The sequence below is a fragment of the Prionailurus bengalensis genome, chromosome A1, assembly GCF_016509475.1.
Source record: "Prionailurus bengalensis isolate Pbe53 chromosome A1, Fcat_Pben_1.1_paternal_pri, whole genome shotgun sequence".
Classification (NCBI taxonomy): domain Eukaryota; kingdom Metazoa; phylum Chordata; class Mammalia; order Carnivora; family Felidae; genus Prionailurus; species Prionailurus bengalensis.
The window spans coordinates 1888460-1912613 of record NC_057343.1 but is presented as its reverse complement, the minus strand read 5'-3'; the positions used below and the strand labels follow the sequence as shown (position 1 = coordinate 1912613).

Sequence of the window (24154 nt, the reverse complement as noted above, 5' to 3'; positions counted from 1 at the left end):
TTATTGCAATTTGCACAACTTCCTTCTATTCTACTCCAGGATAGAAAGAACATGTGGGTAGGCTGGAATACCACTTCTTAACCCTCCCCAGGAGAGTGTTATTGTTGAATAAATCAAGAAATAATAGTCAGGTATTGGAGGGGAGGCTAAATTAGTAGGTAAATTCTGTTTGCAACATTGAGATTTCACACCTTCGTTGTTCACCCTACCCTAAAATGCAAGGCTCCCAGTTAATGTGAGATGTCTATAACTCACTTTATAAAGCCTCTAAATTCAAAAAACTTAATTTGAAAAGAAGCATACTCAACACATTTGATAAAACTTTTTCTTCTTTCCCTTTTAAAAAAGTGTTTAGATGAAACATTCTTATGTAATTACACAAATCTTTTGAACACAAGGCCCAATCTGAAGCATTATAGGCCTCGAACATTTAATGTCATAAGCTATTCATTTGACTACACTTTTGCAGATATCACTGATCAGCAGTAATTACTCTTTGTAGCAGCTACATCATTTTTCAGATTGCTATCCTCAGTCTAATATTTATTCAGTGCCTACTGTATGTCAGGCACTATGCTAATTGTTTAGTTTCACACAATTCTTAAAAAAGGTCACTTACTGCACTTTGGTTCACTTTACCCTTTTGTAATGAAATAAAAGGTACTTTGTTACTCAAGCGTTGTAAACCTTGTTCGTTCACTTTTTCAACTTCAAGTTGTAGAGACGTCAAATACTAGACACCACCTGATCTTCAATGGAGAAAATAATGCCTTTCTGTTGCAGTGACATTAACACACACACACACACACACACACACACACACACACACACACCTCAAAAGTATGGCTTACTTATAACTCGGAAGAATAAATACGGATTTCAGCAGAGTAAATTTAGCAAACACTGAAATGCATCGGACTTTCTGCGTAGCCCCAGGAAGCCGACCAGCACCAAAAGGCATGTTACAGGAAAGCAGACGTCAGCTCAAAACAACCCCCCTCGTCCAAACAACTTCTCTAACAGTTAAAGCTGGTTCGAATACTGAAATAGCTGCTTCAGGAAGGACTGCCTGCCTGGAATGCTGTAAAGGAGACGGAGGCACTGGAGGGAAAGTCGGATCCCTACACACTCTAAAGAACCTGTCAACATGGATTCCAAAATTAGCGTTACTGTGATGAATTCCTTAAACCCGACAAAACAGGCGGCAGTGAGTTCTTTCTGAATTCAAGAAGTCTGGCAGTCAAGGTTAGGGTTCCTGCCTTTTCTGTCTCCAGTCTGACACAGCCCTTGGGAAGAGCTCGCAACGATCTGCCGGCTAAAGACATTCGGACGAGCCTCCTGCGGGATCTCCATTAGGAGAGTGAACCGTTCTATCCTGGAATGCTCCTTTTTATCGCCAGGAGGGCCAGGGACTTGGGGCGCCGAGGACAGTGATGTTCGGAAAGGAGGCGCACTCTCGGGAGAGGAAATGGGGAGAGCGGTTCCGAGTGGGGTCCGACCCAGCGTGGAGCGCGGAAAGGGAAGGAGGGGCCGGGGTGCACACGGTGAGGGTCAGAGAACAGAGAGCCGAGCGGCGTCCAGGGCAGTGCCCGGTGACCGGGCGGGGTGCGTTCACCGCGGAGGGAACCGAGCGGGTCGCGGGGCGCCGGACAGCACGCATGCGCGGGCCCGGAGCCCCGGGGGCCCGCCCCGCGCGGCCGTCGCCGCCCGGGCCGACCGCCCAGGCCGCGCCCGGTGCGGGACGGCGGGCGCCCCCTCCCCCGCCCCCAGCCCTGACGCGGGGGTCCGCCTCACGCTCTTCGCCTTCCCACGGCCCCGAACCCGGCGGCCAGGTGGGGCCCGCGGGGGCCGCGACGCCGGCGTCAACCGCGGCTGCGACGGCCTCTGGGAGCGCGTGAGGCTCCGGGGTCGCTGCGGCGATTGGCCGGCCGCGGCGCCCGCTCCCATAATGCAGCGCATGGCGCGTCATTGAAGAGAGACCATGATGGCGGCGGCGCTGGGGCCCCCAGAAGTGATCGCTCAGCTGGAGAACGCGGCCAAAGTTCTGATGGTGAGCACGCCGCGACCCCCGTACCCCGGCATCTGCGGGCCTCTGGCTGGCCTTGCCGTGCCAGGCCTTCCCGCCCGCTGGGCCGGCGGCCGGCCGGGGCCTCCAGGGAGCCCTGGAGGTGGCGGTGGCGGTGGCGTGGCGCAGGATTCTCCAGCCTACTTTCCTCTTGCCTTCGTTCCCCCCGCTTCCCGGGGCTGCCCTCATCGCCCAGGTGTCTGGCACCCCAGCCGGGCGACGGAACGTGGTGCCGTAGCAAAGAGGGTTTCCCGTGCCACGGTCTTCACCGTACGCCCTGCCCCGCAGACTGGGTCGAGAGCGAGGCGCGGGGAGCGAGGTCCGGGTCATCCCCGCAGGGCTTTGCTCGGGGGCAGTGCGTACGCCGCTGGGGAGCTGGTGCCACAAAGGAAGGGACAGCCCGGCCCAGGTGCTCTTGGCGACGCCGGTTTCCTCCGAGCCTTCGGGTCCTCAGGCTCCTCCTCTGACCTGCCACCTCTGGGGTAACCGCAGCCGCCAGCACGTGGGAGGACGGGGAGGGAGGGAGGGGAATCTTTGGGACCAAGGTCATTGGGGCAAAACTTTATTAAAGTACCAGGCTCCCTGTGGGTCGCACGTTGAGGAGAGCTGAATCTCAGGTGCTCGTTGACTTCGTTCTTACACTGTACAGTGAACAGTTTGATGAGTAGGTTATTTACCCAGGGCGTTTGAGGAGGCTGAGTAGAGGGATTTAAAGAAAATAATCCACGCAGGGAGTGGAAGTAAGGATAAACCATGTTCAGTTACTCGTAAACTGCGTGTGCATTTTTTGGCTCGGTTTTGTTTTTGTAAGTTTTGATCTCCGCGTTTGTAGATGTTGGTTGGAAGTTAGAGGCTCAGTAAATTGCTTGAATTGATCCAGCCTTTCCAAGAATCTAACGCAGCCAGCTTCGTTGTTTTTTTGAACATTTTTCCTTTCGGTTCAGTGCTTGGATTATGTGTTCGAACATCACATTTAAAAGTGTTTGAACTAATTCTAGCATAGTTTCTAGTTGGATTTATAAAGTTTTGTTTTCACACGCAACACCAGATAGCTCATGAAATTAGCTAACGAAATTGAGAAGTCTAATGAAAGTAGGATATATTTGCTTCATTATGAGCAAAGCTAAGTGAATCTTTTAGTCACAGAACTGAGTAGATAAAGTTTTCAGACTCTTGCAAGTTAAGTCCAGAAAAAAACTAGCTAGTATTCCCCCTTAATACAAGGTTCTTAAAATCCCTGACATGGTGTTTCCTGAAACATCTGAAAAAATTTCTAAGAGCCAGGGACTCTATTTGTATTAGGCTCTGGAAGGAGTATGTGACCCCAAAAAGCATTGCTTTAGTTCTTACATTGATAAGATAAAAGTAGTGTCTTTCATCACTGGCCTGAATATTAATTAGCATTTGTGTTTGCTAGTACCTTCCCTCTTCCTTGGCAAAGCTACTGTTATCATCTGTAACGGAGTAGCTGAGAAGAATAGTAATAAGTACTGTTTATTGAGTGCATACTACATGCCAGATACTGTGTTTGATGCTTTACATACTCTATTAATCCTGGCAACAGCTTTACAGGGTTGAGAGAGAAAGTTTAAGTGGCACAGGTTACATAATTACTAAGTTGATGATTTAGGTTCAGAACTCAGATCTGTCTGGCTCTAAAGTTGGGGCTGTTTCCACTCTATCTCACCACTTCTTGTATATGTTGTGTAGATATCCGTTTACATACTTTTTAATCTTTCCAGAGTAAAGTACTGAAAAAAAAGTTATTAAAATTAGGAAATAATTGTTTTGGGAAGCTTCCACTTACTATTCACAAATGTGTAAGTAACAATTATGGCGTTATTTCTCAACACGAAAGCTGTATTCCAGTTTATTACTAGTAATAACAGTTCACTTTATTAAGTGCTTACTGTGTGCGAGGCACTATGCCAAGCGCTCTACGTACGTTAACTTTAATCATTACTAACTATGAGGTGGTTATTATTACTTTCATTTTCCTTTTATAGATTAAGAGGCTCAAACATGGAGATGCTAAGTAATTTACCCAAATTTGTGAGGAAGGTGGTGGAGTGGGAACTTCAACTCAAGTCTGTCTGTCACCAGTTTGTGGTTCTTAACCTAAAGGGAAGTGGGACTAGAAAGCTAATCTATTAATTCATTTGGGAATAGTTAAGATTGTTAAATCCTCAACTGTTAAGCATGAAGATACCTTTTAAAAGGGTGAATGGTTTTAGCATTTATCCATCTGAAGAAATATCGCTTATAGGAAATTGCTATATATTTTAGTTGTTACTATGTTTTGGGATTCAAAGTAATTAGTGATGTCTTTCACAATCACTTTGCTTAGTTTTTTCATTTGGTAGTCCACAGACTTCTTTTATGAAAATTGGCATCGAATTTTAGTATGCAGAAGAATCTCAAGACATCTTTATTTAGTACACAGGTCTTAGTCCACAGTGGCTATCAGAAGGAAATTAAAACACATTTTTTGATGCAAACATACGTTTTTGGTAATAGGGTTTATAGATTTTTATCAGCTTTTCTAAGGAAGTAGAGACCCTGAGCAATAAGCACCTAGTCTAAGCATTCTCCCTTCCATTCTACAGATGGGGAAACTGAGGTTCAAAGAGGTAGAAGTGACTTGCCAAAGGTAGGTCACAGAACAAATTAGTGATAACAGTGATTCAGAACCTAGATCACTCCTGTTTCAGAACTTAAAAATTTTTTTTTACTCAATCATGTTGCTTCTTAAAGTCAACGTATTTATAATACCATAAATGTTACATTTTATTGCTTGGTGGGAAATTTTGAAATGTGTTTTTGGATATTGCAGTTGCTTCTTTGTAAACATCTGTATTCAGTCCTAATTAGGTTATTGGATAAGCTGCCAAGTCGTGTATTAGACCTTTAGAGGGAAAAATATATTCCTTGATCTTATAGATCTCACCATAAAGAGTGATTTTCCTCTGTCTCAAATAGTGATAGGGAGCATTTTCTATAGATTCTTGTAAATACTGCTTAATCTTCTGATTCAAGCGAGGTTACTTGCTAGAAAATAAATTTGAAGGTGAACAAACTAGAATGAGGGTGGGCTTTTGTAGGTTAGTAACTGTGCAGGTGAAGTTACTCTGAAAACATTGTGCAAATGGAAAGTTATGTAAGTAGGTGCTGAACGTTTCTTCCCCCCAAAAGATTTCAGTTACCAGCTTTTTGTTTAAGATACCCAACCCTGAATTTTTGAGAGGATATTAAATGCATACTAGAGTAAGCAATGTGGATCATACTTCTGTGCTAATAACATTCTTACCAGTAAGAGTCTTTTCTCTGACTGCATGAATTTAGCAGGTTACATTGCAGACCTGAAAATGTGATGTTGTAGACACATTTTCTGTTACTTAAAATTATAACAGCAGTACTGGAACATACAGCAACAGCACACGAATACACAGAGTAACGAGTCTCTCTCTTCTTCCTTTCCCCACTCTCAGTCTGCCTCCTTAAGCAATCCATATTAAATTTGAAATTACCTTTTTTCCTGTGCTTTTGTAATACCCATTATATAGTTTTTCCTTTTTTATGTTAATGAGAATGCTATAAATATTCTTAATTTTAGAAATCTTGGAGATGCCTTCTTTTTTTTTTTTTTAATTTTTTTTTTTCAACGTTTATTTATTTTTGGGACAGAGAGAGAGCATGAACGGGGGAGGGGCAGAGAGAGAGGGAGACACAGAATCGGAAACAGGCTCCAGGCTCCGAGCCATCAGCCCAGAGCCCGACGCGGGGCTCGAACCCACGGACCGTGAGATCGTGACCTGAGCTGAAGTTGGCCGCTCGACCGACTGCGCCGCCCAGGCGCCCCTTGGAGATGCCTTCTGAATAGTAAAAAATTCAAGCTGCGCAGAAGGCTGTATAGGGGAACTAAAAGTTCCCTAAGCTCCTGTTCCCTCTCTTCAGACACTTCTGTTTCTTGGGTGCGTGTATTAGAAATCTCTGAGCATAGGGACACCTGGGTGGCTCAGTCATTTGGGCGCCCGACTTCGGCTCAGGTCATGATCTCGCAGTTGGTGGTTCGAGTCCCGCGTCGGGTTCTGTGCTGACGGCTCAGAGCCTGGAGCCTGCTTCGGATTCTGTGTCCCCCTCTCTCTCTGCTCCTACCCCGATCACACTCTGTGTCTCTCTCTCCAAAATAAATAAACATTAAAAGAAAATTAAAAAATAATCTCTAGGCATATAAGAGCGTACGTCATGTTTATTTTTTATTTTATTTTTTTGTTTCTTTTTCAGCATGTAAATATTTATTTGTGGTAATCATAAGTCAGTGGGACCAGCACAAGACTGACACAGCCTCTGCAATGCTGATAGCAATTTTACGTTTGTAGATGCATCCAGCACACAGGATGTGTAGAACTGGCAGGCCCCAGGGTTAACAGAATCACATCTAAACCTTGTAGCTAGGACCAAGGGGTGACAGGGACCATGTTCTGAGGCTGCATAACTCTTCCCTCCCACCTCTCCCCAAAGAAGGACGCATATCATTTTTTAAATGAATTTTTAAAAAACGGACTGGGGTGCCTGGGGGTGCAGTTGGTTGAGCGTCCAACTCTTGTTTTCGGCTCAGGTCATGATCTCACGGTTCATGAGATTGAGCCCTGTGTTGGGTTCTGTGCTGACAGTGAATCCTGCTTGGGGTTCTCTCTCTCTCTCTCTCTCTCTCTCTCTCTCTCTCTGTCTCTCTCTGTGCCCCTCTATGCTCATGCGTGCATTAGTGTGCTCTCTCTCAAAATAAAAAAAGTATTTTTTTTACATCAGTGAAAATTGTACAACCCATATGTTCCTGTGCTTCTCTCTGTTCACTTCATTGTAAATGAATTTTAAAGGAAGTTTGTTTCCATTTTGTGTGTGCGCATGAACAGATATAAAATGTAGGGTGTGTTTTGATTTTAGAGACATCCTAATGGAAAATGTATTCTTTTAATATTAATATCACATTCATTTGAATAATAAACCCAAAGAGTGCTTTATTTGTTTATATTCTTTTTTAAAAAAAAATTTTTTTTTCAACATTTATTTATTTTTTTGGGACAGAGAGAGACAGAGCATGAACGGGGGAGGGGCAGAGAGAGAGGGAGACACAGAATCGGAAACAGGCTCCAGGCTCTGAGCCATCAGCCCAGAGCCCGACGCGGGGCTCGAACTCACGGACCGCGAGATCGGGACCTGGCTGAAGTCGGAGGCTTAACCGACTGCGCCACCCAGGCGCCCCTATTTGTTTATATTCTTGAATTTCCTTGGTTTTGTTTTCCTGGCTCACTTGAGCTCTTAGGGATTGCCCTTCGCGAGTCTGCATAGTGCTGACATAAGAAAGTATGGAGTACATATGTTAACTGATACTTCATAGAAAAATAATTTACTGTATTTTTTTAAACCAAAATGGATTTAATAAATATAAATGCAGCTTTCATTAGAGATTCATGACTGGTTTTCATGGTTTTTATTGTGGTGGAATCTAGTTAGTATTTTGAAAGCATCTACAAAATTGTAGTGCTATACCAAAAATTCTTATCTGATTCTCACATCAATCCTGTGAAGGAAATAGAAGAGATATGAAGCTTAATAAAGAAAATCTGAGATTCAGAGATGGTAAGTGATTTGCCTGTGGTCACAGAGCTACTTTGGATCTGGAATTAAGTCTCTGGCCACTCACCCATTCTGGAGCATTTCTTCAGTATGTGTTTGCTAGGCATAATGCTCTGTGTGCTAAGGAGATAGGAGAAAGACCTGTCTAGAAAGGAGAGTATAGTCTAATGAGGGAGAAAGGCAAAACTATCAGCAGCTGATAAGTAATGTAATGAAAGGCTAAAGTAGTGCTCTGTGAGAGTACAGAGGAGGGACAGCTGTCTCAGGCTGAGGTGGGGACCTTGGGAAGGGCTCTTGGAACAGGTAATCCTTAAGCTGAGTTGTCAATGGCCGACAATTTGGAAGTTTCCAGTTGGATAGTGGTATCTCAGGTAGACCTACATTTGCATGAAGGTCTGAGAGAACCAAATGCCGTACTTCGGGAATATTTGAACATTTGTTTAACAGTTGGTGTTTCCTGAGCCCATCCTATGTATCAGGTACAGTGCTTTTATTTTTTTCTGATCAGTGATGCACATGTCATAAATTTAAGAATTTTGATTGTAGCATTTACTTTTTTTTATTGGAAAGATGCTTTATATTGAGTAAGCATTTTTATTTACTTCAGTTTTGTCTGCTGTGGCACTGGATATTAGAATACTGGCACTAGTATAATTCTTTTTTTTATATTAAATATAATTTATTGTCAAATTGGTTTCCGTACAAAACCCAGTGCTCATCCCATCACCCACTAATATAATTCTTTTTTTAAAAAAAAACTAGTTAGTGGGGAATTTTTATTTAAAATTCAATTAAGTGTGTATTTTGCAGTTGGATTTGTGTTAAACCCCACTGATTGGAACATAGCCAGTGATCTGGAGAAATGTGAAAAGACCTTTGAAATCATAGATACCCCAAAGGCAGTTGATAAAGTTTAACAGCATTTTATGTAAAACTTAATAAACTAGGAATTGGGGGGAAAAAGTACAATAAAAATAGTGGTGATATTCTTTTTTTTAGAGGTTTTGTTTTTTTTTTTTAAATGTTTATTTTTTGAGAGAGAGACAGAGTGCGAGCTGGGGAGGGGCAGAGAGAGAGGGACACACAGAATTCGAAGCAGTCTAACTGCTCATGAACCGTGAGATTATGACCTGAGCAGAAGTTGGACACTTAACTGACTGAGCCACCCAGGCACCCCATGTATGCTAAACTTTTAAGAATGGCTGTCTAGAGAATGGGGTTGGAAGTAGCAAGAGTCCTTTCTGTGTTTCCGTATAGGTTGAATTTTTTACAATATAAAACATTGAATCACATATAATTAATGTCATTCTGATAAGATTGAATATTGCATGTGTTTTTAAAATCTGTGACTGCCTTCTTGACTGTTCATTTTTTATCTCAAAGAAAACTAAAAGCTGTATCATGGCTCAAGGTGAATAAAATTTAATTTATAAGTCAGGCCATCCCATTTCTGCAGATGTGTTTAATGGGTGCTAGTTAAGCATAATCTTGCTAGCAAATAAAATTGGGCTTTGAAACACAAGTTCGGAAATAAAATCATTAAGAATTTCAGGACGGTGACAGCTGAGTGTCACATTAAGCCAGCGGCCCTGTTGAGGGTTGGACCCTGTGAGACTGCACAGGTCACACATCCAGGAAGCTGGCCTTTGGCTATAGCATGCTGGGCTTCAGGCCATCACATTTGATACGCCCCTTCCAGGCCCTTACGTGTATGTCTTCTCTTGGCTTGGCACACCCTTCTCCTTAACGTTTAATTCTTCAGATCTTAATGTAGTTGTTTATTTTATCAAAGTAGCCTGACCACTCTTAGGGTACATTATTTTTTCATAGCTTCATCCACTTTAGTGATATTTATTACACCTGCCATTTTATGCTATTTATTTGATTATACAATTGACTACTGGATTGTAAGCTTCACGAGGACAGGGGTTCTGTTTGTTTTTGCTTATCATTGACTCATGGTTGTGTCTGAACCACATTGCCTGGCATATAGTGAGCATTTGGTAATAATTTATGGGCTGAAATAATATGAACAGACTGCTGTAGGGGAAGGCATATAACACAGTGGTAGGTTTCAGAGGCAGATTACCCAGGTTTGAATTGAGGTTTTATTAGTGCTTGCTCTTTGCAAGGCTCGGAGTAAGTTTTGTCTTTTCGGCTTCTTAGAAACCTTTTTCTGCTTTTTCTCTGCATCAGCCATACTTGTTCTCTTTCAGTCTTTCTCCTGTTCTTCATTCTGCCTCAGGACCTTTCATGTATCTTTCCCTCTGCCTAGAATATTCTTCACTTTCATCTAAGCCTTCAGGTCTCTCCATGGCCACTTTCTCAGGAAGGCCTTCTTCAGCTTCCCTGAAAGGTGAGACTTACGTGTCCTACTCTTAGATAACTGTGTAGTTCTTTCATAACACCTAGCACATTTGAGATTTTACACTTACTTGTGTGATTGACAAATAAATGTTGGTCTCCTCTGCTAGACTCTAATATGTGTTAGCTTGTTTGCACATAGTATTTGCTCAGTAATATTTGTTGAATGAAAAATGTGTGTACAAATAAATGAGGAAGGGAGTACTTTGTGATGAGCCTAGGGACGCAGGCAAGGGGCTGAGTTATCTTAAGGCCTTATTTGCCACAATAATTCAGCTTGAATGTCCCCAGTAGTGTGACCTGTCAGATCTGTGGTTCCATATGTGAAAATCTGACTGAGGGAAGCAATGTGAGGTAGGAAGACCAGTTAGGAGGCTGTTAAAATTGTGCAGCAAAGAGATGATGAGATGATAAGCAAAAAGCTGGGAGGAGGGGTGGGGGACATTAACATTCTAAAAAAGTGTTTAACGCCACAGTGACTCTTACGGTAAAGGAGAGTGAATATATATTTCGGGGAAGCTGGGAGTATCCTGCAATAGCTTATAGAAGCCCCAAATTTCTCAACTTTTTCCTTAGAAGTTAACAGAAATTTCATTGTGATTCATAATGTCTCTGTTTTAATATAAAATTATCTGACCTCACTCTGGATAAAATTAATAATGTTAGAAAGCTGGTCTGTCTTTATTCTGTGGTTTGTGGCTGGGCTAGAGGACTAATTAGATAACAGTAGTAGTGTGATAGTAAGCTACTTGGATGAGATATTAGAAAAGTCACCCTGTTGCTTTATTAGACACATGAGAAATTGTTGAAATTTAGAAATTGAGGGGCGCCTGGGTGGCGCAGTCGGTTAAGCGTCCGACTTCAGCCAGGTCACGATCTCGCGGTCCGGGAGTTCGAGCCCCGTGTCAGGCTCTGGGCTGATGGCTCAGAGCCTGGAGCCTGTTTCCGATTCTGTGTCTCCCTCTCTCTCTGCCCCACCCCCGTTCATGCTCTGTCTCTCTCTGTCCCAAAAATAAATTAAAAAAAAAAAAAGTTGAAAAAAAAAAATTGAGTATAACACAGCAGCTCTGGAGCCAGACTGTTTGGATTCTTCTTGGCTCTAACCTCCAAGTAGCTGTGCGCATCTGGCAAGCCAGTTAACCTCTGTGGATCTGTTTCTTCGTCTCTACAATAGAAAAATCGTAGTATCTATCTCGTGCAGTTAATGTGAGAATTAAACGATTTCATTTACATTAAAAGGAAGTGTTTAGGGTAGTGCCTGGCACATGTACTTTAATGTATCGGATAGCATTGCATCAAAGCACATGAGTCAAGGTAAGCTTGTAAGTCAGCACTCGGGAAATAGTTGTTCAGTTGATTAAATTTCTTCTAGAGTAGTGCCGGCAGAACTTCCTGGGTTGATGGAAATGTTTTGTATCTGCCCTCTCCAGTAGAGTAGCGGCTAGTGACATGTGGCCATCGAGCAGTTGAAATGGGACTAGTGGCATGGAGGAGCTAAAATTTTAATTCATGTCAATAGCCACATGTGGTGGATAGTGACCTCCATATTGGGCAGCACACGTCTAGAGTGTGGCCCTGTGTCTCTTTGCGTTCTTCTGATTGGTAAATACCGATTCCAGATTTCATGTAATTCTCCTAGGTTCTGTCATTACTTCTGGTTATGGCACTGCCACTGTTAAAATGCAGTAGGTGCTGAGCTAGATGTCAGATGCTGTATCTTTAATAGGTTTTACCTTGTAATTCTGATCCTTGCTCTAGAATCATCAAAACAGATACTTTTGCAAACGGTGGTGGCACATAACATTGATGAAGAGAAGGTGACCGTGTTCCTTTGCATCATAATTATAACTTTTTTAGGTTCGTAAACGCTAATTAGAATGATCAAGACAGTGAATTTTTCATCACCTTTGTATACACACCTGCCTTGTTACACTTGCCCACTTAACAAACTCCATCAAGCAATTTTTTATGCAGACCTCGTTAAAGAGTAAGAATAAAAAAAAGTGTCACATATCCTCTGAGCAGAACAAGTTGGTCCATGTTCTCCTTACAGAGTATTGGGTAATGAGGTGATTCTTGTGTAATGACTGACGGGATGAGGATACTATCATTTCCTTCTTGTTCTTGGAAGTATATAGTTCATTCATGGATTCTTGTGTTCTCTAGAAAACTAGGGCAAGGTTTCTCATCTTTGCCACTGTTGACGTTTTGGGCTGGATAATTCTTGCTGTGGTCTGCCATGTGCATCAGGTATTTTTAGCAGCATCCTTAACCCTGGTTCACTGGTTGCCAGTAGCACTTCCCAGTTGTGACAACAAAAGTGTCTCTAGACATTGCCAGACATCCCCTGGGGGATCAAAATTGCCTCAGTTGAGAACCAGTGATCTGGAACATTGTCATCTATAGACACAGGGTCTGAGATTTTTTTTTAAGTTTATATGTTTATTTTGAGAGTGCATACAAAGGGGCAGGGAGGGCAGAGAGAGAGAGAGAGAGGGGGAGAGAGAGAGAGAGAGGGGGGAGAGAGAGAGAGAGAGGGGGAGAGAGAGAGAGAGAATCCCAAGCAGGCTCTGCACTGTCAGCACAGAGCGTGGTGTGGGGCTTGGTCCTGTGAACCCTGAGATCATGACCTGAGCTGAGATCAAGTCCAGACGTTTAACCGACTGAGCCACCCAGGTGCTTCTGAGATTACATTTATATGATCCATTTTATCATCATTAATAGAGTCTGTCCATTAGAATTTTCTGCAGTGATAGGATTTTCTATATCTGTGTTGTCTAACGTGATAACCGTTAGTAACACTTGGCTATTAAACACTAGAAATGTGGCCAGTGCACCTGAGGAATTAAAATTTTAATTTAATTTAATTTAAACTAATTCAAACAACTGAATGTGGCCAGTGGCTCCTGTGTTGTGCACATCTAGAGTGCTGTTCTTTTGTCTTTGTGCATCATCTTCTGATTCACCTCATAATTATGTCTTGTCAGTTTTCTTCTCTTTCTCATTATGGGAGGAAAAGAAAGAATTCTGAAATCTCAGCACTATTCAACGAAACCTAAAATAAAATAAAGACTATTAAAATGGTGTTTCCAGGTTTCTTTTATACCTTTCTTGAAAGGTCATGCTTTACTCTGAGCAAGGTAGTAAAAAAAAAAAAAAAGAAAGAAAAAGAGGCTAATATAATAGTGTTGATTTATTTTGCTATTTATTTTCTATTGCATTACTTTTCTAGGCGATTTAATCATTTCTTACTTTTAAATTTTGTTCTTATTTTAGCCTTAACATAGTTGGGAATAATTGATGAGTTCTCATGACATAGTCCTTAGAATGGTGAAAAGACAAAATATTTCAAGATATTTAAAAATATGATTGCTGGGGGGCGCCTGGGTGGCTCAGTCGGTTAAGCGTCCGACTTCGGCTCAGGTCATGATCTCGCATCTTGTGATTCAAGCCCCACGTTGGGCTCTGTGCTGACAGCTCGGAGCGTAAAGCCTGCTTCGGATTCTGTGTCCCCCTCCCTCTGTTCCCCTCCCCTGCTCTCTTTCTCTCTCTCAAAAATAAACAAACATTAAAAAAAAGTAATAAAAATAAGATGGCTAAGATCCCATTATGAATCTTAGAAAAGGGTCTAGTAGGTTCATAAGTGACTTCAAATTAGAATGAGTTTTATTCTAATGTTTAAAAAGTAAATTTTCTATTTATTCTTTGAAATACCTCTAAGAGGGGTGCCTGGGTGGCTCCATCAGTTAAGCTTCTGACTCTTGATTTCAGCTAGGTCGTGATCTCACAGTTTGTAAATTTGAGCCCTGCATGGAGCTCTGTGCTGACAGTGTGGAGCCCGCTTGGGATTCTGTCACTCCCTCTCTCTCTGCCTCTCTCCCACTCACACAGACTCTCTCTGTCTCTTTCAAAATAAATAAACTAAAAAAAAAAAAAATTTTTTTTAATACTGCTAAGAAGAAACAAAAATTACAAAATAGCCAGCATTACAAATAGTTCTTAAAAAAAAACAAACAAACCAAAAACTTGCTTATTAGGGGCTCCTGAGTGGCTCCATAGGTTAAGCCTCCAGCTCTTTTTTTTTTTTTTAATTTTTTGTAAGTGGTTATTTATTTTTGAGAGAGAGAGACAGAGTGTAAGCGGGGGAGGGGAAGAGAGAGAGGGAGACTTCTAGGCTCTGAGCTGTCAGCACAGGGCCTGACGTGGGGCTCGAACCCACAAACCATTAGGTCCCGACCTGAGCTGAAGTCAGATGCTTAACACTTAACTGGCTGAGCCACCCAGGTACCCAACTCTTGAGGTCAGCTCAGATCAGGATGTCACTGTTTGTGAGATCCAGTCCTGCATCGGGCCCTGCACTGGCAGCACGGGGCCTGCTTGGGACTCTTTCTCTCCCTCTCTCTCCGCCCCCTGCCGCCCTCTCGCGGTCTTTCTCAAAAAAAAAAAATTTTTTTTTAATAAAAAATAATTTAAAAAGAACGTTCTTTAAACAAAAGAATGAGTCCACAGGACCCTGATGGTATACTAACACTTGTGGATAGTTTAAGGGAATGCCTTTATTGTCTCCACATTAGTGTGATGTTTGTTACGGTTTTTTTGTGAATTCTTTTTATCTGGTTAAGGAAGTTTCCACTTATTCCTACTTTGTGAAAAGCTTAGCCATGGGTCTTATTAAACATGTTTCTGCATTTTTTGTGATGACATATCTTTCTCTTTTAATATGTTAATGTGGTAAAAGACATCAGTTTTCTAATGTTAACCTAGATTTGTAGCCCTGGGATAAAGTAACTTGGTCACAGTGTACATTATTATTTTTATTTTTTTTTAATTCCATTGTTGTATTTAGTATGTGAACTCTCAAGATTTTTCCATCTCTGTTCATGGGTAAGGTTTGCCTGTAAGTTTCACGTTGTTCTCATCTGATTTTGGTTATCTGCATATTTATGATGATGTGCTAACTAAAATGGGTCAAAGAGTGTTCTGTCTTTTGTATTCTCTGGACATTTGTGTTGTAGGATTGGAATGATTTATTCCCTGCTGTTTGGTAAAATCATCTGGATCAGGAACTTAAAGGAAAAACTATTTTAAACTGATTTGATTTATTTAATAGTTGCAGGACTGTTCAAGTTTTCTATTCTTTTCTTTCTTTCTTTTTTTTTTTTTTTTAATGTTTACTTATTCTCAAGAGAGAGAGACAGAAAGAGACAGAGTGTGAGTGGGGGAGGGCCACAGAATTAGAAGCAGGCTCCAGGCTCTGAGCTGTCTGCACAGAGCCCAATGCGGGGCTCAAACTCATGAACTGTGAGGTCATGACCTGAGCCGAAGTCAGACGCTTAACTGACTGAGCCACCCAGGTGCCCCTCAAGTTTTCTATTCTCAAGTTCGTTTTGTTATATTTTTCTAGGAATTTGTCCATATCACATATGTTTTTATGTTTATCACTATACAGTTTATTTTTTCACTATCTCTTTATCGTTCAAGACCCAGGTAGTTACAAGCTTTTTTAATATTGCCTGTTTATAAATTGTGTTCTCCCTCCCTTCATTAATCTTGTTTTATTAATTTTATTAGTCATTCCACAGAAGCAACTTTTGTTTGCTTTAGTTTTTATTTTTTATTTTTGCTTTTTGCTTTTTTATCTTTATTGTACATATTGTATATATAATTTCTGTTTCATCATTTTCTACTCTCTAATATTTCCTTCATTCTGTTTTCTTTGGGTGGGTTCTGCTATGGTTTCTAAGTTCTTACATTGGAGGTTTAGCTTGTTAGTTTTAACCTTCTTAATTTCCAGTGCAAGCATTTAAAGCTATGCATTTTCCTCTTGCACTCAACTTGCATATCACAGATTTTTGCTATACCATATTTTGGGTCAAGGGTGGCTCAGTGGGTTAAGCATTTATTTACTCTTGATTTTGGCTCAGGCCATGATCTCACGGTTTCATGAGTTTGAGCCCCGCATCAGGCTCCGTGCTGACAGGATAGAGCCTGTTTGGGATTCTTTCTGTCCCTCTGTCTCTGCTCCTCCCCTGCTCACGCTGTCTCTGTCTTTCTCAAAAATAAATAAATAAACTTAAAAACAGCAAAGTATTTTTGGGGTCATTTTTAATGTTTTCCATTATTGTTTCTTTCATCTTTGAATTTTTCTAGTTTTTGTTTTTAGTCAGGTTCTAACTTAATTGCTTTGTGAGAATGTGTTATGTATGTATCAGTTACTTAAAATTTGTTAGAATATGCCTTATGGCCTAGAGTATTCTCAGTTTTTGTTCAGCATATATTTGAAAAGAATGTGTGATATCCAGTTAAACATGCAAGTTATGTATGTCCCTTAAATTAAGCTTGTTAAATCTTTTTGTCTCCATAAGCTGGCAGTTACCAAGAGAGACATTAGTGGATTTGTTGGTAGTCCTCTCATTTTTGCTTAATTGATATTTCAGACTGTGTATTATTTACATACTACTTCAGTGAACCCTTTAATGATTATTAGATGACCCACTTCTCTTTAGTAACATTTTATCTTAAATTCTTTTTTATTTTTTTAACATTTATTTTGGAGAGACAGAGAGAGACAGAGCAGGAGCAGGGGAGGGGCAGAGAGAGGGGGAGGCACAGAATCTGAAGCAGGCTTCAGGCTCTGAGCTGTCAGCACAGAGCCCTACATGGGGCTCGAACCCACGAACCATGGAGATCATGACTTGAGCTGAAGTTGGACCCTTAACCGACTGAGCTACCCAGGCACCCCTCTTAAATTCTGGGGTTTTTTTTCCTGCTGTTATCATAGTTATATCAATTTCATTAACTTCTCTTGATTAGAATTTGCTTGGTACGTCTTTTTCCAGCCTTGATTTTCAGCCTTTCTAAGCCTTTGGTTTTTTTGTATGCATGAAGTTGGATTTTTTTTTATCCAGCCTGACAATCTCAGTTTTTTTATCTACAGTTTAGTTTATCATATTTATTTGTGATGACTGATAAATTACATATTTTTGTTGTCTTTGTGTGTGTGTGGTTCTTCCTTTGCTTTCTTTGAGAATTCGATAATCTTTTGTTCCTCCTTCCATAGTTTGGGTGTCTAATGTGCATGTTCTTTATTTTCTATTTTTATTCTTTTATTGACCGTGGCAGACGTTTTAGCATGTGTACTCCATTTAGTTTAAAGTTAACCTGTATATACTGTCTCAGAACAGTGCAAGAACTTACCACCTCTCCTGACTTACATGGTATATATTTTCCATAATCTTAATCATCTTTTTTTTAATTAAGTTTATTTATTTTGAGAGAGAGAGAGAGAGAGAGAGAGAGAGAGAGACAGCGACAGCATGAGTGGGGGAGGGGCAGAGAGAGAGAGAGAGAGAGAGGGAGAAAGAGAGTCCCAAGCAGCATCCACACTGCTAGCACAGAGCCCAGTGTGGGTCTGGAACTCAGGAACTGCAAGGTCATGACCCAAGCTGAAATCAAGAGTCGGACGCTTAACCGACTGAACCACCTGGGTGCCCCTTAATCACCCGTTTTAATTTCACAAATTAATCACTTAAACAATATCAGTATTTGCTTAGATTTATTCACATAGTTAATTTGTCTATAATCCTTTGCATTTAAGGCTTTCCATCCGGTATCATTTTCCTTCTTCAGAATTTCCTAAAGGAAGTGTGTGTTTCGGTAGTAAAAGTTTTTATTTGGAGGAACATATCTTCAATTATATTTTAATCCTTGGAAGATGTTCCCTGCATCTACATTTCTAAGGTAATAGTTACTTTCCATCAGCACTCTGAAAATGTTATTTTGTTTTCTCTCTAGTCTGGTTTCCCCTTGCTTTAGGAAGTTGTACTTTTAGTCAGTTACTTCTTTGAAGGTAATCTTTTTTTCCTTTGGCTACTTTTAAGATCTTTTGATTTTTGAATTCTTCGGTTTCACTGTGGTATCAGTAATACGATTTCTTTTTTATTCTGTTTGAATTCATTGGGTTTTTAGTGTTTCTCATCAGTTTTGGAATTCTACAAACTTAAAATTTGGAATATTTCCTGGCATTTTCCTTTTTAATCTTTATTTTTCAAAGTTGTTGCCGGATGCTGTATCAGTCAAGATCTTGGCAGAGGAACACTCAAAGGGATAATTGAGGAGAGTTAGTGAAGGGACTGTTGACAAAGGTTGGGGAGGATGCGGCGTCAGGGAACCACAGAGGATGGAGAAGTCATTGTTGGGGCCTGAATGGGCAGGGAGGGAGAGTGGAGAATCTGAGAGAGCTATAGCTGTAGGAGAGAGCAGCCTGACAGGCTTTTGGTGGAGAAAAGGAGCAGCTGGGGCTGCGGCAAGGAAGCCTGGAAGATACAGTTTCTATAGGTTAGCTTCCTGGGGCTTTCACCTTCACTTTGTTGTCCAAGACTCTTAGTATTTGTGCCTTTCTGCATTCTTCTAATTTTTTGTCTTTTCAGTTTTCTCCTCTGTGTGTTTAATCTGCCTTTTAATCTCTCCATGGAGGTTTTGCCGTTTTGGGGGGCATATTAATGTACAATAACATTCACAGATCTTGGGTGTCCAGTTTGACAAGTTTGGACAGTTGTATGTATATCCCTGTAGCTACCCTCTAAACAAGATTTATGTCTATAAATACTTAAGTTTCTTTGTTATGTTGATCCTAAGAGATCTGTTGTGTTATCTTGCTGCTTTTACTATTTTTAAGTATTGTAAAACCTTGGTTGGTGAGCATAATTCATTCTGGAAACATGCTTGTAATCCAGAGCACTTGTATATCAAAGCAAATTTCCCCATAAGAAATAATGGAAACTCAGATGATTCGTTCCACAACCCCGAAATATTCATATAAAAGTGATTGCAATACTATAATATAATACAAAATAATCAAGACAGTACAAAATATAGGGGCGCCTGAGTGGCTCAGTCAGTTGAGCGTCCGACTTTGGCTCAGGTCGTGATCTCGCAGTCCACGAATTCAGGCCCCGCGTCAGGCTCTGTGCTGACAGCTTGGAGCCTGGAGCCTGCTTTGAATTCTGGGTCTCCCTCTCTCTCTGCTCCTCCCCCACTCATTCTCTGTCTCTGTCTCTGTCTCTCTCTGTCAAAAATAAATAAACATTAAAAAACATTAAAAAGAAAGTACAAAATATAAAGAAAAACAAATTAGCCCGCACTTACCTTTGAAAACCTTCGTGGCTGGTGTGAGGGAGACAAGGGAGGAGGGTTATTGTGTAGGACGACTTTGACTATCACTACCAGAATCACTGCTATCTGTTGGCTCAATGGAATCTTTTTCTGCGCGGGGCCATTGTATACACTCGCATGGATGTTGACTACAGCACAGTACTAATGCACTCTTGTCATGTACTGTATTTAACGTAACTGGCAATAAGGCAGCAGAGGAAAGGGTCTATATCTGCAGGCGCTTGACCTAGAATGAAGCAAAGCATTCCTAAGCTTTCTCTTGTCTGGAAAAGCAAAGGACTGTTTCTAGGTGCTTTGAAGTGACAAAAAATAGACTAGTGCCAGTTATGGGCGCCTTCCAAGCGTTCTGAAAAATCACTGATTTCTGCCAAACACCGCGGCCTGAGAGCAGGCATCTGAGCGTGGGCGATGATCACCCACAATCCCACAGTGAGAGAGACAGACAGACAGACAGACAGACAGACAGAGAGAAGAACCATTGACTCAGTATTGATATGTGACATTCGGCATCCCATACTATTAGCACTGCAAGACGTCGCTTGTTTATCAAGTTAAGGTTTTTTAGAAATGTTTGCTCACCTTGGGGAACACTCAGAGAGCAAGTTACTCACAATCCAAGGTTTTACTGTACTTTCACATTGTTGTACAACCATCGCTGCTGTCTCCAAAATTTTCCCATTATTCCATGCTAAAACTGTATAACTCGTTAAATAATAACTCCTTATTTCTGCCCCCGCCCCACCCTAGGTAACCGCTTTTTACATTCTTTTTCTAGTTTATTTTAGGTACCTCATATAAGTGGAATCCTGTGGCATTTATCTTATGTCTGGCTTATTTGCCTTACAAAATGTGTCCAAGATTCATACCTGTTGTAGCATGTATCAAAAATTCATTCTTTCTTAAGGCTGGATATATGCCATTGTTTGTGTATATTTATTACCTTTTGTTCATTCGTCAGTGGGTGTTGTTGTTCCATCTTTTTGGCTATTGGGAATAATACTGCTATGGATATTGGTGTGTGGTCTCTTTGAGCCCTGTTTTCAGTTCTTTGGAGTATCTTCCTAGATGTGGAGTGCTGTCTTGTGTGATAATTCTGTGTTTAATTTTGTGAGGAACTGTCATACTATCTCTCATAGTGGCTGCATTAAAAAAAAATCTGCATGTTTTACATTACCACTAATAATGGACAAGGGTTCCAATTTCTCCACATCTTTGCTAACAACTGTTATTTCCTTTTCTTTCTTTTTTTTTTTTTCTTTCTTTTCTATGTTAGTCATTCTCCTAGTAGATGTAAAGTAGAATGTCACTAGTTTTGATTTGCATTTCCCTAATGATTAGTGTGATGCTGGGAAGGAATCTTTATATTTGCTTACTGACCATTTGTATGTCTTCTTTGAAGGAATGTATATTCAAGTCCTTGCCCTTTTTAAATTGGGTTTTTTGTTTTTCTGCTGAGTTTTAGGAATCTTTATAGATTCTGGCTATTAATCTCTTATCAGATACATGATTGGTAAAAAAAATTTTCCCATTCTGTGAATTGACTTTTAAAAAAAATTGTTTTTTTAACATTTATTTATTTTTGAGAGACAGAGAGAGATAGAGAACGAGCAGGGGAGGAACAGAGAGAGAGGGAGACACAGAATCCGAAGCAGGCTCCAGGCTTTGAGCTGTCAGCACAGAGCCCGACACGGGGCTCGAACCCACGAACTGTGAGATCATGACCTGAGCTGAAGTCAGTCGCCCAACCAACTGAGCCACCCATTCACCCCTCTGTGAATTGACTTTTTATTCTGCTGATAGTATCATTTGATATGTAGAAGATTTTATTTGATTAAGTCTGCTTCATACATATTTAGGTTTTTTAAACATTTTGTATCATGTTTCTGAATATTTGTGAGTTTTGTTGATTTGATTCTTTAATGTGTGGTTCTGCAGACCCATGGTAGCTTGTTTCTTCATGTGTTTAAACATTTTTGAATATTAGCTCTTGGAAATGTTTCTGGAAAAGTCTGAAGCCTGGATTATGGTGCATAACTCCAGGTACCTTAGGTGCATGACCAACATAGGACTACTTTAAGTTTATTGGCTTGAAGTTTTGGGACCACATGGGTCCTGTTGAGATGAGGCAGGAAACCTATTTGAAGGCCTGTTCTTGGTTATCAGTTGTCTGAAGTAATGTTCCTTCTCATCTGTCACTAAGATCCAAACGAGCAAGTTGCTCTCTCCCTCTCGTCCTCCCTTTCTCCCTGTTTTTGTTTTTTAATGCTTTATGCTTACACTGAGGACCCCAGCTTTATGTGGAGGGGTGTCCTATTAGATCCCCACCTTAGGAGGGCCCTCACCATATATCTTATGTCTTCTGTACTGCTTGGGTAGCCATCAGAATGGAAACTCAAGGTCACCTGAAGTTGACAGATGTCCCTAGGGTAAATGCATGAGTGCCATTTTTTATCTTTGGATTCCTGCTTTGGTTTTTCTATGTTTTTGGTTTTTGTTTTTTTAGCTTCTGAGGATTCCTTAATTTCTTGTAAGCTCAGCAATACATTTAAAAATGTAGAAGTATTTTATCCACATTATTTGATTTGATTTTAGCAGAAGAGTTGTTCTGGGTATCCAGTCAGGAGAGCTGTGAGGAATGGCTCATTTTAAAAAATGCACAAGTATGAGAACAGGACAGGTCATAACCATGATCTTATCTCCTGGGCTAGCAAATGTGAATGTGACCATTTTGCGTACAAACTTAAAAATAATCTATTGTGAAGCTGCCTTTGGGTCCCTTTTATAAGATTTTTTTTTTAATATTTATTTTTGAGAGAAAGACCTGGGGAGGGGTAGAGACCGAGGAAGATCTCAGGCGGGCTCTGTGCTGACGGCAGAGAGCGAGCGCCACGCGAGGCTCAGACTCACGAACTGTTGAGATCAGGACCTGAGCCGAAGTCAGACACTTAACTGAACCACTCAGGTGCCCTTGGGTCCCTTTTAGGTACCATTCTCCAGACTCTGCTTCTTCATCTCTAAAGAGAAGCATGCTTTTAAAATGTTGATCCTAGGGGCGCCTGGGTGGCGCAGTCGGTTAAGCGTCCGACTTCAGCCAGGTCACGATCTCGAGGTCCGTGAGTTTGAGCCCCGCGTCAGGCTCTGGGCTGATGGCTCAGAGCCTGGAGCCTGTTTCCAATTCTGTGTCTCCCTCTCTCTCTGCCCCTCCCCCGTTCATGCTCTGTCTCTCTCTGTCCCAAAAATAAATAAATGTTGAAAAAAAAATTAAAAAAAAAAATAAAATGTTGATCCTTGGGGCGCCCAGCTGGCTCAGTTGGTGGCGCACGCAACTCTTGATCTCAGGGTTGTGAGTTCGAGCCCCACTTTGGTTGTAGAGATTGCTAAAAAATAAATCTTTAAGACATTTTTTCAAAGGGGCACCTGAATGCCTCAGTCAGTTAAGCATCTGACTTTGGCTCAGATCATGATCTCAGAGTTCGTGAATTCGAGCCCCGTGTTGGGCTGTGTGTTGACAGCTTGGAGCCTGGAGCCTGCTTCGGATTCTGTGTCTCCCTCTCTCTCTGCCCCTCCCCTGCTTGTGTGCTCGTGTACCCTCCCTTCTTCCCTCTCTCTCTCTCAAAAATAAGCATTTTAAAAAATAATTTAAAAAACCAGTAAAGTAAAATTGTTTTTCCTTACCTTCCATGTGTTTACACTTTGTCCACAAAGGAAAATAAAAATACCATACTTTTGAGTTTTTGAAGTTTTACCTAGATGATATGTTGTATAGGTTCAGTCATTTGCTTCACTCAGAATAATTTTCAGTTTAGCTACTTTGGTAAATGTCGCTGTAGTTTGGTCTTTAACTGTATGATGGTACTACAATATATTCCCTATTGATGGAATTCAAATTGCTACCCTTTTTTATTTGTCTGTTATGGTAGTGCTGAGGAACATCTTTATGTGAGCTTTCTTTGTGTGGGGGAGAGGTGCTCTAGAGAATAAATGCCTAGAAGAGGACTTGTGCGTACCTTGCTGTTCAGGGCCATCAACTTTTTCTAGGTAATTCCCAAATTCCAAATTAGTGTTCCATTTTTACATTGGAAAAATGCAGGCTTACAGCTATCTACAGTACTCCCAAACTTCTTAAACTCTTGTTTTTGTACTAATTCTTTTTAATCTGCATCATTTTTCATTCCCCCTCAGAAACAGTAGCTTACTGTTTTAATTGCATTTCGGTGGTTTCTAGTGAGGTTGAGTATGTTCTTAGGCTTATTAGCCATTTTTACTTTCTTCTCTGTGACTTGTCTAGCCTGTAGTTCATTGGCCATTTTTCTATTACATTGTGTAATTGGTTGGATTGGATTAGGCAGCATGTAACCCCAAAGTCCAGTAACATTGTCTTTTTGAAAAGGATTATTTTTTCTCACCTAAGCGTGGATGGAGATAAAGTGATCCGACGATGGTCTGATGGCTTCCAGGATAGCACCAGGGGCTCATGCTGCTGCTGCTGCTTTCTTCTTTCCGTTTCTATGTTTACAATTCGTAGCTGGTGTCTTCCTGTGGTCCGAGATGGTTAGTATAGCTACAGCCACCATATCCATTTCCAGGGGGTAGGAAAGAAGATCCATGGGCAAGAGAAAAATGCGTTTCAGCTGAATCAGCTGCCTTTAGGAAGTCCTGCCCCAAGCTTTGTTGATGTCTTATTGGCCAGAACTTAGTCCCTAGTCCCGCAGGGCACTACGAAGCGTTATTCAGCGAGGCGCGGTGCCTCATACTCAAGTTCTTGACTGAGGAAGAAGAGGGGGAGCTGTCAGTTTCTGCTGTAAGTTGTCTTTTGTGGGAGTTTTTATGTTCTGAGTATTAGTCTTTTGTTAATTATATCAGTGCAGTTATTATTGCCTCCTAATCTGTGTCTAGTCTTTTCACTTCCAGTTA

At 41.1% G+C, this 24154-nt stretch overlaps 1 protein-coding gene across 2 annotated transcripts in view; it reads left to right on the top strand.

Annotated features, from left to right (window-relative positions):
• The first annotated feature begins 1691 nt into the window (after positions 1-1691).
• Positions 1692-24154, top strand: part of XPO4 (exportin 4) — a 116726-nt gene continuing 94263 nt past the window's right edge. Inside the window, exons 1-2 of one of the 2 annotated variants that reach the window (XM_043574907.1) lie at positions 1882-2050; positions 4672-4715. Coding sequence is in view for 1 of the 2 variants with exons in the window: in XM_043574879.1 (XP_043430814.1) it covers positions 1982-2050 (69 nt within the window). In the remaining variant the exon portion in view is untranslated. Of the gene's footprint in view, positions 2051-4671; positions 4716-24154 lie in introns of both variants that reach the window. The other variant, XM_043574879.1, reaches the window with a different exon arrangement.